General features: G+C 45.1%; 1 protein-coding gene across 1 annotated transcript in view; it reads left to right on the forward strand.

The window, feature by feature from the left end:
* Positions 1-14,347, forward strand: part of Tmem132d (transmembrane protein 132D) — a 626,423-nt gene that overhangs the window by 542,087 nt on the left and 69,989 nt on the right. Inside the window, exon 5 of the mRNA XM_028766177.1 lies at positions 2,266-2,409. Coding sequence (XP_028622010.1) covers positions 2,266-2,409 — 144 coding nt within the window. The remainder of the gene's footprint in view (positions 1-2,265; positions 2,410-14,347) is intronic.

Here is a 14,347-nt window from a genome sequence, read left to right on the forward strand (position 1 = left end):
CTCTCTCTCTCTCTCTCTCTCTCTCTCTCTCTCTCTCTCTCTCTCTCACACACACACACACACACACACACACACACACACACACACACATGCAACTGCACTCATGTGCATACACAAATATACATTTAAAAATTTTAAAGTGTGTTTAATGGCATGTTGGAGGAGAGGGTGTGCATTGGCTTTGAGTTCAGGAATGTTCCAAAGTGGTGTCTTGTCTTTTAGGACGAAAAAGGCATATGTCAGCCAAGGCTAGGTTTCAGTCGAAGGAGCTCACATGATGAGAGGCTCCGGGAGGTAGGGAAGAAGTGTATCTTATGTAAGAAGCATGGTTGCCGGAAGAGGTGATGATGTCACTTGGGGATATCCTTCACTCTGTCTTCTGGTGAGCTATTCACACAGTTCAGATTCTACATAAAAATCAAATTCACAAGCCTATTTACAAGCTCAGTCCCAAAGAAAGGTGCCTCACCCCCACTACCCCTAGAACTTATGTTTAGAGTAGGGACACCCTGATCCAGTGGCTGCAAGTCAAAGTAAAATGGCAACTGAGTCAGGTGACACCCAGCAGATCCTGTACACATCCAACTGTCTCCTGTCACTCTATCAAGAAGGGCCAGGCAAGCACTGACTTCCCAGAATGCAATGGGCCTTGTTGTTGAAAACAACATGGGAACACTGTCAGGGAAGGGTAAGCTTGGGCTTGGAGACTCTGGCTGTGCAGAATGCAGGGTTCCTCCTGACATGGCAGCTAAAGTCCCAAGAGTAAGTATCCTTGGGAAAAAAGCTGGGTGGACGCTACATTGCCTTGTATTGCTTCATCTCAAGAGTCACCCAGCTTCCAGCCATGAGTGTAGTGTAGTGTAGTGTAGTGTAGTGTAGTGTAGTGTAGTGTAGTGTAGTGTAGTGTAGTGCAGTGCAGTGTGTAGGGGAGCAAGCGAAGTCCTGAGCGAATGTGTGTTGTTGACATGGACAGGGAGGGGTGTGTCAAGTATCCCAGAGCCTCGGACTCCTGGGAAAATGGCAAACCATCCAGGGATAAGACCCAAGGAAATTGCAAATCTTTCTGGTCCATGTGCAGATGTTGATAGTATGTATAGTGTGTGCTTCCCCAGAATAGTTATGGCCTGAAGACTCCTCCCCTAAAGAAATGGATCCTGCTGAGATGATCAAACCTGACTCCTCCTATTCAGCTGTCTATAACAACCTTACCCTCTTGTTTACCACTATGCCATAACCCCACCTCCCTGTCCAACCTTATATAAATATATATTATGAATATGATAAGCAAGGGACTGCAACTTGTCTATCAGAGAGCCCAGTCCCCCTCATCCCAGCTTTACCCTGTGTCTGTGTGTTTACCTTTTATTTGTTCCCTCTCTACGCTGTCAGGTCTATCCCCAAAGCTGTGTAACCTGCATAGCATCTTCCATCACGATTAGGGCTAGCCAGCCCAGTTCCAGCTCAATGTCACCACACTTTGCAAGTAGGGCACATCTAAGGACAAATCTCTTGTCTCATCCCTAAAGGAAAAGTTTAATGGCAAAAGAAATGTGTGGTTTTTCTGAGTGCTTAGGAGTGAGTGTGTTAGTTTTATGCGTGCACATGTGGCATGGAAGTGGACGTGGGTGTGCGATTTCAGGTGCAATAGCATTCAGAGGCTAGAACCCAGGGAAGGCCTGGAAAGGAAGTGGTAAAGAAGCAAAAGGAGAGTAGAGAGAATCAGGCAAGGCCATTCCCATCTTCTCTCTGGCATCGCCAATTTATGCTTTTACAAGTTGGAAGCGTTGTATACAAGTATGGTTAGAACTATTTAGGTCACTAATGCAAGGACTCAGAAGCTGAAATTCCCTATTTAAGTCTTACTTTCTTTCCCCCCAGCTTTGTGATCTTGGGCCAATCAGGAAACCTCCGTGTGTTATCTAAGGAACAGGAATGTTGCCTGTCTCATCTGGTGATGTGAAGGTTGCAGGGTCAGTACTCACAGGGCTCTTACAAGGGTACTGGGTACATAGTTAGATTCATATGTGTTTTCCAGACACAGACAGTGTTATGAATTCATTCCATCACTGCTCCCATTACATCCTCCCTACAAAATCCAGGGATTGACAAAAATGGCCTCTTGGCAGCTGGCTGTTATCAACATTTGGCTTCCTGTGCCCAGGTGAAAGACCAGGCCCTTTGCAGGGAGGCAAGAAGAGACATCCGCACATTCAGATCACAGGTCATTTGGGCATTAGGTCATGGACAATCTGTTTGTTCTTCCAGGAAGCAGAGATCCTGAACACGGCCATTCTCACTGGGAAGACGGTGGCTGTCCCTGTGAAGGTGATCTCGGTAGAGGAAGATGGCACAGTACAAGGCCTGTCGGACTTGGTGGAGTGCAGGTCATCAGACGAAGATGTGGTTAAGGCAAGTGGACCGTTTCTTATCCATTCGGAAACCCATAGTTACACGGACATGGGTGTTTATCCTCAGATGAGATCTGTAGGGTCTGCAGGGTTCCTCCCATTCTGGTTTTCCTGCAGTTTAAATCAGGAGTGTCTCCCAGAGCCAAGCCAAATAGGGTACACACTGCTATAACCCATGCCTGGGCTGTGAGATGTTTCTTCTGTGCCTTTGCCACCGTCATGGTTTTTTTCCCCTAGACCCAAGGTGGGAGAGGGATTTAGAATCAACATACTACCACCCCCAACCCAAGACTGATAAAGAGGTTTCTTTCCATCCACTTGGGCTGTAAAGGTATAGGAAGGAGAGTCAGGACCTGGACTGGATACATGCAGCCATGCTTCGTGATACATTTACAGCCAGATGGCTTGTGTGAAATCGATAAAGGCATAAAGTTTATGATTACAACCAACTTTGATTTACAAAACCAGCTGCAGGAGAGAGGAATTGACTCCCAACCCCTGGCCCTCCCACACAATTGTACAAGAGCGAGGGACATCACACACTAGGCCGTCCCTTTGTTCCCGTTCCCTGACTCCATTCTTCCTCCCAAGCTCTTCTTTCTCTTTTTTAAATTGAAAGCAAAAATGATCCAAGGCAAAAAAAAAAAAAAAAAAAAAAAAAAGCATGCTGGGAGAAGCCTGAGTGCAAGGACTCCAGTCTGACTATGCCAGGAATCTCTCAGCAAGGTTCCAGACAGCAAGATGAAGTAGAGTTTTATAGCTGCCATAACCCACTCCATGGTCAGAGCCGTGGTGGACAGGTGTCTCATCACATCCTCAGGGTGAACAAGGATGGTGAGGAAGGTTTCTAGACCTTCCTAGGGCTTCCTTCTTACTGTATCCAGAAAGAATAGCACATAACACCCCAGGGCTTCTGAACAAGGGTCGCTGTAGCCTACCTGCTCAGAATGGAACCTCCAGGGAACAAGCATCTCTTGTGACTTGAGAAGCAATCAATAAACACAAATAGAATCTTTGCTCAGGGCTAGTTTCTGCTCAGGGTGCCAGGACCACCAGGAAGCACACTTACCCAGAGCTGAGAGAAGATAGAGCTGCAGAAGAATGACACAGTAGTGTGGTACTTTACATAACACACCAGCTGCTCCAACCTACTTCTTCCAGAACCTTCTTTACAATACACAGCTAATCCTTCAGTGTCTCTGGCCAACAGCTGACTCATCTTTGATTTCTCTCTCTCCGTCTCTCACATGCAATCTTCTACAAACCTCTCTCAGGATTCCTTTCCACACATTCACAGTCAACAGTTCTTCCCTGGGATGGGTCCCAGCCTGGTCTCAGACACTGGGTTCTAGATCAAGGAAATGACTTTCTCCTCTAAGTCCCATACTCTCCCATGCTCACATCCATTCACCATCTCTATTTCAATCCAGCAGCCAGGATGGTCAGAGACAACCCCACAGTATCACTCAAATACCGAGAACCATTTGCTAGCTTCTCTTCTAGCCCAGACTACGCAGGCTGTGTACCTCACAACTTCAGTCTGGTTATACACCCTTGCCATCCATCATTTCAGCCACCTAGAGTCTCTGTGCTTTGTCTGTGGCCAAGAACCCCTTTAACCACCTCTGTATCTATCGCTCCCCTAGATGACTATGTGGTCTGGGCCTTTACTTAGCCTCCCACAGAGTTCGTTGCTCCCCAGAATTTGTGACGTTGTCATGGATACCCAGCACTGCCTTTCCCACCTGCTAACATTTTTATTAATCTATAAATACATAATGAAATGCGTACCTATATGCCACATGTCACATTTAGATATTTGTGTGTATCTGTTTATGTGTATATACTACTGTGTTTATTGTTTGACTTCCCTCATCAGAATACCATCTCCGCGAGGGGAAGATGCTCCCAATTCATTCTGTTTCTTGTTACGATCTCATCACTTACAAGACCTGACACATCACAAATGGTCCACACATCCTTGCAAGGCCAATGAGTGAATGACACAGCTGCTCCTCCAGTGGTGCTAGAGGTACCTCCTGGACAACCCATTGCTTCCAAACAGCCAGCTGGGATAACGCCCTCAGCAAGAAATCATGAGTGGGTCAGAGGAGACCAGTGCTAGCTGTCCTAGGCTCTTGGGTGCCCAAGGCAGATCCAGAGGCTCACAGCTCCAAACCCTAGGAGCCAAAGACCTGTTGCTCCAGGCTTTAGAAGCCAGAGACTCAGACTGTCAGGATTCAGCTAGGAGGCTTATTACTCTGGGCAGATGGTATAGCCCTCAGCTTGCTGAAGCAGCAGCAACAACAACAGCAGTAGCAATAGATGCTGCCTGCTCATGTCACAACTCCCACATCCCTAAGATCCCCAGCTCCTGCAGAGGTAATGCTCTGACTCTTGGACTTGGAGTGTCTGACACCCCGGGCCCCTAAAGGCTCGCTAGTTCTCTAGAAACTGCCTGGCAACAGAGCCTGCTGTTTCTCATCTTCACAGCCTTCCCACCTTCCTTCATCCTGTTTCACCTCCTCTCTACTTCTGCCATTCCATGTAGCCTCCACTGCCTCTGCTTCCCGCCATTTCTACCCCAGACACTCTGGAACTCTGAAGTCACCTCTTGTTGCTGTTGCTGCTGCTGCTGCCACTGCCATCACCACCTCTTCCCTCCCACTGCCTCTCCACCACACCATCTACACTTTGTAGTCAAGAAAACACCACTTAAGAAAAGCCTTTGATTGAGCCTAACGTTGCAATACCAGAGGCATCACAGAAATAGGATCTCCCAACTGACTGGAAGAGTGAGCCTAACCTTCTTATATAAACAAACAGAAACTGAGGTATGTGCCATCCACGGGCCTTCTGCTGGGTTCCACAAACAGTACTCCCTCTAGTGCTCCTCTGGCCTGGGTGGGAATGACTGCTGAGCTTAACTGAAGCTCAGGACAGCAGAAAGCTCTTGCTCAAGCTGTCTAAACAGCTGTGCTGGGGACAGCACCCCCTGGAGCTGGAGTTGTGCCTTGGCAGCGAGCAGCTGTGGTTGCTATGTAGCTTCCTCAAGACATCTTGCAGTGTCCAAAGCAGCCTGGCTGTACTGAAAGCTGGCCTCTTAAGTAGCTCAGTTGACAGTCCTCTGCTGAAGCGAGCCATCCAGGGCACCAAGAAGGGGATCTGACAGCTGTCAGTCAGGGAGCCAGCTCACCACAGCCTTCAACATCTTATTATTAGCTTCTTTAAAGGAATTATAATTATATTAAAATATATATATTTAAATAAATATTTATGTATAGCTATATTGTATATTACTCACAGTATATATTAATTTGTACAACATTTAAATATAATGTTCATTTGTATATATTAATTTATATGTAAATATATGCATGTAAATTTATATCCATATTTAAATGTAAATATACATATAAATTGATATATGTAAATGAATATTATATGTAAATAAATTTATTTTAAAAGGAATAAATAAATTAGATTATTTAAAGGAAAAATATAAGCATTAAAAGGTTCCTACCATGAGGACCTCTCATTGGTATTGCCAGTGCTTTGACAATGTTCAACAGCACACTACTCTTAAATAAGAATCCCTGGGGAAGTGGCTTCATTTTATCTGTCTCACCATCATTAAGTCAAGAACATCTTGAATTAAAGCATATTTAATACCATTAACCTGAACAGCATACCCCAGCCTGTCTGCTGGAGCATTTGCATCAATCCATAGTTGGGCACAACCTCAGAACACAAGCTCTATCTGATGAAAGTATTCAATTTTTCATGGAACATTGGCTACCTTATAAAATAAATGTACCAACTAAACAGTGCCCTGTGGGAAAGGAGTTATATACCGAGTGACAGCTGACCAGGAAGCCACATAGCATCCATAGAGTACCACGTCACATACTGCCAGCCCAAGGAAAAAAATCAAAATTAACGTTTAAAGTAATGTTTCTATCAAGTATACATCGCTTTCCCACTGTCATGTAGTCAACAAATTCTAGAGCATCCTCCAGTTTGACCATCTGTAATAACAAACAAGAAACAGCTAATGCAATCACAAAACAGCCCTCAAGGGAGAGACTTAAACTAAGACAGAAAGGACGCTATGTTAGGGACTGTGGCAAAATGCCTGACCAAAGGGATGTAAGGAAGGAAGGGCTTATTACGACTCACGCCATAAACGTACAGTCTACAACGGTGGAGAAATCTTGATGACACGAGTTGGTCACATTGCATGCACAGTCAGGAAGCAGCAAGATGAGTTCTGGGACTCGGCAGCATGGAGTGAGTTCTGCACACGTCCAAAGTCGGTTTTCTCACTGTAATTATCCCAGGCTGGAAATCCCTTCATGGACAAACCTAGAGGCTTGACTCCTAGGTAGTTCTAGATCCTGCCATATTGACAAGCAGTATTTTTTTTTATTTTAATGTGTGTGTGTGTGTGTGTGTGTGTGTGTAGGTCAGAGGACAACTTGCAGGAGTTAGTTCTCTCTGTCTACCATTTGAGTTACTAAAAAGGAACTCAGGTCATCAGGCTTGGGGACAAACATCTTTACCTGCATCTCAGCAGCATGACAACCAATATTAATCAGTCTGCCAAACAGACAGGGTACCAAAGAGTATTACAAAGAGAGGACACGGCATTAAGATGCTCAGGGCACACTGGGCATCTGCAGCCTACAGCAATCACCAGTGAGTCCAGATGACCAGCCAGCACTGGGTCCTCCTGACTCGATCATTGGCTCAGAGACAGACAGATTACCCAATCAGAGCAGATGAGATACAGCCTTTAGATTCTGGGATGAGCCTAGAGAAGGAAGGGGCTTCTAGCCCTTTATTATTGGGAGTGATGCCTGAGTCACTCACAAAGATGCAGAGGACACAAGAAAAAAAAATGATGAATTCTGTGCTCTGTTTCACATCCATCGAGAGTCTTTGTGGCTGATCCGTAAGGCAACGCTCCAGTCTCCCTAACCTCTCCAGCTGCTACTGGGCCACTTTCAACATCACAGATGGTGACAGTCACCTGGAACACATGGTGTTTGGTATCTTTTGGGTTCCTTGGAGGGGCATCAACCAACCTGTCCAGGCTCTGGGAAACTTTGGTGTAGACACGCCTTCTCCTTTTGAAGCCTCAGATCCTCAGATATTTTATCTTCATTAGTTTCCTTCCAGCCTCAGACAGAGACCCAATAAGCTCCAGTGTCTCCCCCAAGCACATCAGAGCCTCCTACTGGGAAATCCATAGTCAAACTGACTCCTAATGCTTCGTAAATCACATAGGGCTCCTGTTATCACCCCATTATCTCCTTGGACATGGCCTTCAAGGATGCCTGGGGTTTATTGTTTTATAAAGCATGGATTTCCTAGAAGTATTTCTGATATTAGCAATAACATCCAGTGTGACCCTCGGGGGTTGGAAACCATGGAAAATTATCCCACATGCTAATTTATTCTCTCTCTCTCTCTCTCTCTCTCTCTCTCTCTCTCTCTCTCTCTTTCACACACACACACACACACACACACACACACAAAACACAACACAACACACACATACACATAATGTCATAGACCACCAGTTCTCAGTCTTCCTAATGACCCTTCAATATAGTTCTTCATGTTGTGGTGACCCCCAAGCATAATATTATTTTTGTTTCTACTCCATAACTGTAATTTTGCTACCATTATGAATATAAATAATGTAAATATCTGGTATGCAGAATATCTGACATGTAAACCCCCAAAAGGGTCACAACCCATGGATTGAGAACCCCTGTTAGAGATGATAGAAAGGGTCAGAGTTAGACTCGACAGTGAGTATAGAGATGTATTGCCAGACACACATTCTCCCTGCCTCCCTTCCTCTCTTGCATCCTCCCCTTTGGTCTCATTTTTCTTCTTTCTACTCCACTCTTCCATCTGTATGGTTTTCATAGTATAAAAATGTGCCTCTTTCATAGCATGTGGGCAGGGAGGCAGGGGCAACTCGAAGGTATCTGTTCTTTCCTTCCACATTTTGGGTCCTAGGAATCAAACTCTGGTTGCCAGGTTTAGTGACAAGAGCCTTTAGTGGCTGTGCCATCTTTGCTGACTTCTATTCTTTCAAAAGCTGCCCACCCTCCTCGGTACCTCCAAGCAAGCTCACAGTCAATAGGAAGAAGTGTGCCTTCCAGAACATTTCTGTATAAAGCCCTGGGGTGTGTTCTGATTATCGGTATTTAGGTTACCTCTTATCCTTTAGCAAATCAGGGCATCCTAGGGATTCCGCCAAACCCCACATGTTCCAAACCACATCATCCCAAAGACAGGTTTAGAGTTGGGTCCCCTGGGCAGATCTCTGAATGCAGTCCCCAAAGTAAAGCAGTATAATCAGAAAATCTCCCTGCAGTTGCTCAGTGGGGGATGGATTTGGGAAATAGGGGAAGTCTTAACAGAATCTAGGAAGCAACATGTAAGGCAACTGACTGAGTGTGAGAAGCCAGCCAATGGGAGCTCATCATATCATTTTAGAGCCTGCACTACCATAGGTTCAAGTATTCATTTCCAGCATGGAAAGCTCTGCTCACTAACGTCTCTTGTTACTAGCCAAGAGATGCCAGCTCCAGCCAGTCCCAGCTGGGCACAGTCCACATTCAGTCATGTCAGAACAGCTCAGAGTCATCAGGCCCACTCTGGTTTCTCCACGGAGATGTTCACCCGTGGGAGACTACGCAATAAAGCTGTCATAGTCTCCCAAGGCGGGCCTATGCAGACATCTTTTTCCAACAAGGGCAACCCACTGCTGTGAAGCAAGAAGTGCAGTCCTGGAAACTGGAACAGGTTACTTAACACAAGCCAACTAAGCACCTGTGGGAGTAGAAAGGGGTGGGGATTTCAGGAGAGTGCTCAGGACCCTCAGTAGGTGCTTTGGAGTTGAGATTCAAAGAGCCAGCTTGTCTGTGCAGTAGCCTTGTTCCCAGGGAGAAGAAGAACATGGGGTGCCAGCCCGCTGAACGGATTTCTTTCTCAAACATCCAACTGGACTTCCAATCATCTGCACAGCCACAGAGATGCCACCAGGAGGGACCGAGCTCATTAGTGTCGTCTCAGTTGGAAGGCTCTGTACTGTTCTGTCCTCACTGCAGCCCCTCCGTCACTCTCCAACCAGAGATGGGGCAGCATATGGGTTTTGTGTCTCTCTGAGAGCGCCTGCTGCCTCCTTTGAAGACCTCCTCTGTCTTCAGCAGCAAGGAACACAGGGAAACAGGTCGGAGGGATGGCTGGTCTATGTTTACACGTGAATGTGATGCTCAACACATTGATGCAGAAGATGAGCGTCTCTTGAAGTCTTCCAGGAGTGATGAATTTGTCTGACATCCTTGTAGACAATCTTCCATCCATCCAGGCAGAGGACGTTTATTAATTCTTTGAGAACTTCCTCTAGTTTGATCATATTTACTCCCCAACTCCTTCTCTTAGGCCCTCCCAGGTCCACATTCACCTCCTTAGTCCCAACTTCCTGTCTTCTTTTTTTTGTTTGTTTTCTTTTTTTTTAAAGATTGTTTTATTTATTTATTATATGTAAGTACACTGTAGCTGTCTTCAGATACCCATATGAGGGCATCAGATCTCATTGCAGATGGTTGTGAGCCACCATGTGGTTGCTGGGATTTGAACTCATGACCTCTAGGAGAGCAGTCAGTGCTCTTAACCACTGAGCCATCTCACCAGCCCTTGTTTGTTTTCTTAATTCAACAGTCTTTCAGCCCTGGTTTGTGCTGTTCATCTACTCACGGGTGTGTGGCCATCCAGTGGAGTCTGGCTGACCTACCAGAACCACACCCTTAAAGAAAAGTGACTCTTCCTCCCCCAAGAGTCATCAATTGTAAAAAAAAAAAAAAAAAATTGCTCAATTAGGGCAATTAGGAGAGAGCGTAACCCCTCTCCTCCCAAGTTGGTATGTTGACTGGCTTGATCTTGTGAAGGCTATCGCAGGTGTTAAGCTTCATGCATGTAGTGGTCATGTCATGTCTAGAAGATGCTGATTAGCTGTGGTCCTCTTGACTTCTGCCACTTACAATCTGATCCTTGTTTCAAAGTGGTCCCTGAGTCTTAAAGGGAGGCTGATAAAGATGTCCCTTTTATGTCTCTGCTGACACTTATACACTGCTCTTTGACCAGTGGGGGGGTTTCTGCATTAACCACCACCCACTGTGCAAAGAAACTTCTCCGATGAGGTCTGAGTGCTGTGCTAATCTGTGGGGAGATGATATTAATTTAGAGAACACTTTGAAACTACATAGACTAAATGTTCATTGTTTCTGTGTGTGTGTGTGTGTGTGTGTGTGTGTGTGTGTGTGTATGCCCATGTTTCCAAGTACACATGTATGCATATACACATCTGTGTGAAGGCCAGAGGTCAATGTCACATGCCATGCCTTGTTGCTTGAGGCAGAGGCTCTCACTAGGACTCAGATCTTACAAAGTTGGTAGGCAAGCTGGCCAATGATCCCCAAAGACCCACCTGTCCTCACTTCCCCAGTGACAAGTATAGGCCACCGTACATACAAATCTGTGTACATAAGTGCCAGAGATCAAATAAAGATCCTCATGCTTGAGGGCAGGGAGCTATATCTCTATCAATAAGGGGTGGGCATTTTTAAATAAGCCCCCAGCACTGTGATGCAACCTGTGGCAACCAGCAGGGAGGGTCACCCACTAGACATAGGAGCCACCAAGGTTGTCTCCCTCCCATTCAGGAGAGACTCAGCAGGTACAGTAGGTGGAGAGCTAGGAGGGGGGAAAATGACCTATGTCACGCAAGTTTGCACATAGCTGGATTCTGTTCACACTTGAATCCTGGCATCCCACGAGGACACTAAACAGAGATACAGTTTTCAGGAGTGACCTAATAACACTGGACTGTATTACTTGCCCAATAGGAAAAACACATTTTCTCCCCATATTGTGACCCACTTGAGACTCTTTCTTTCTCCGCACCTACCTGTCAATTGGTTTCTAAATTTCATGTGCAATTGCAGAATTGCTGGATGGCCATTTGACCCAGATCTTGTGGCAAATAAAGGGAGGCAAAGATGTCAATAAAATAATGAAAACAGACATAGTGGTGGTTTAATTGCTCGGAAGTTACTTCATAGCAGATAAGTGTCTCCTGTTTTATCCTCACAACCACACCATGAAATAGTTGTTGGGTTTTTTTCCTTGCATTTCCTATAAGAAAACTGGAGCTTAGACAGGTGTTAATACATCTGAGAGATGAGCATACTGTCATGGTCCCCGCTTCTAAACTGGGTAATGGTTCTTATATTTCTAATAGGGAAACGAAGGCTCAGAAGGGTATTGCTACATCTCAGAGATGATGTTACTTTCATGGTCCCCATTCCCAAGCTGTGCATTGGAAAACCATGTTTGCCAAGGAACGAAACTGGCATCATTCATTGTGGATTTAATGTGACCTTTTCCCCTGTAGGGTCATGTTATTGAACATCTGGTCTCACAGATAATGTGAGATCATAGAAGGCTATGGGACTTTTGAAAGGTGGAGTCTCGTTGGGGTAAATGGATCACTAGGTCAGACCTTGAGGGTTTCCATAGCCTAACCCCAGGGCCTGGAAAAATGGCTCAGTGGGCAAGAGCATTTGCTCATCTTGCAGAGAACCAGAGTCCAGTTCCTGTGCACCTCAGAAGGCTCATCACCACCTGAAACCCCAGCTCCAGGGCATCTGACACCCTCTTGTGGCCTCCACAGCACCTGCATGCTGTAGACTAACATACACAGACAGACAAACATACCTACACATCAGTAAATAATAAATGCCTAAGAAAAAAAAACAAAGACAAAGCAAAATATTGACCAGTTCCACTTCCTGGTCCCTCTCCACTTCTTGACTCTGGACTCAATGTGACCAGTTGCTTCCCATTCCTGCCGCCATGCCTTCTGCACCATAACAGAATTTATCTCCTCAAACCATGAGCCAGAATAAAGCCCCAGTTGCTAAAATTAATTCTTGTCAGATATTTGATTGTCCACAGTGTGAAAGGATACAATCCAGCCTTGTATTTGCTGTTATCTCTGCTGCTCTTATGCTGTGATGGTAGAGATGATATGAGACACACTTAAAGTACAAACTTTACTAAAAAGTTTGTCCTGAATCACAGCCGATATCAGAGAAAGCTAGGAAGCAGCAGCAATGGTAGAAACTATATCCTTTGAGCCAAATTTTGACCTAGTAAATAAATGGTAAATGTTTGCTAACCCGACTCTAGGACTCTGAGGGAATGCTATCTCCTGGGGCGGGGTTCATTTCCACAGCACACCCTAGGCCCCACTCCCCACCAAAAAGACTCTGCCACAGATACTGCAGTCTACTCAGTAAGACCTCAGGCCAATGGGTGTCCCAGTTAGGGTTTTTACTGGTGTGATAAAAATGTTCTGACCAAAAGCAACTTGGATAGAAATGGAATTACTCAGCCTACATAGTCCATTGAGGGAAGTCAGGACAGGAATTAAACCAGAGACCATGGAGAAATGTTAGTTAATGGCTTACTCCCCATAGCTTGCTCAGCCTGCTTTCTAATACAATTCAGGATCACATGCCCAGGAGTGGCACCACCTACCATAAGCTGGGCCCTCCCACAGCAAAAGAACACCCCATAGGCCATTTTGATGGAGTTGGTTCCTCAGTTGAGGTTCTTTTCTCCCAAATGACCTACCTTGTATCAAAATAATAATAATAATAATAACCAACATAAAGGTTAAATATTTTTCATTCCCTGTAATATCTTTTTTGAAGAGTGTTCATTCCTATGTAAGACCAAATGCCTCAATTCTTAGAAATATGTTTTGCTCCTCAATAATCAAAATCAAGACAATAAGAGGTCTCACCTTCTTGGGAAATATGAAAGCACAGAAAATGAGACCAGGTAAGTCATAAACAACCTAACCTTTCCCTACGTTCTAAATTAGCCTAGAACAGTGTCCACAGAGACAAACTTTACACATGGCATGCCACCCTGTACCATACAGATGGTACACATCCCAGTCATGTAGATACAAAGCCACTGCCTGTGGACCATGTCGTCACAGATTTGACAATCCTCAACATCACCAGCCATGATCCTGTGAGATAAAACCTTTCTGCCATCTGGGACCTAGAAAGAAACCATGTCACCTCCCCTACAGGATTTATCATGGGGATTTCAGAGAATATTAAGGCCAGGTATATCAGGCTAAAAGAACACCAAAAGCAAGTGAATATTTACATGTATTAAAATGAAAGGGAATGGTGGAGGCTGCAGCCAACCACAGAATGTGCCCTCGTATGAAGTTCAACTCTACTGTATCCCATGTGACCTTGCAAGGTGAAGACATGCTTAACACTGGGGGCTCTTCATTGAATTAACCAGACTTAAATCCTGGCTGTGGGGCTAGGGGGATGACCCAGTGGGTAGAGTGCTTACTGAACAAGCACAAGGACCTGGGTTCAATCCCCCAGCACCCGTGTACCTGGAGGAACAAGCCTATAATCCTAGAGCTGAGGAAATGGATATAGAAGGATCTTTGGATCTTGCTAGTCAGCCAGACTAGCTAAACTAGTAAGCTCCAGGATCAGTGAGAGACCCTGTCTCAAAAATTCAGATGGAGAGCAATTGAGAAAGACACTGAACATCTACTTCTATCCCCTCTCCATACAAACATGAAACACACACACACACGCACACACACACAAATAAATCAAAGAAATTCTAGCCCCGTCATTTATAAATGACAGTAACCAGGGTGCAATGACTAAACTCATTGTGCTTCCTTTTTTTTTTTTTTGCTTTTGTGTTTTAGCATGGATATGATTGTCATGACAAATTTAGATTTTGCCTCATATTGGAAAATGAATCCGTTAGTCACTTCGATTGCTTGTAAATTCACTCCTAAGTGA

The sequence above is a fragment of the Grammomys surdaster genome, unplaced genomic scaffold (assembly GCF_004785775.1).
Source record: "Grammomys surdaster isolate TR1022 unplaced genomic scaffold, NIH_TR_1.0 166, whole genome shotgun sequence".
Lineage (NCBI taxonomy): Eukaryota > Metazoa > Chordata > Mammalia > Rodentia > Muridae > Grammomys > Grammomys surdaster.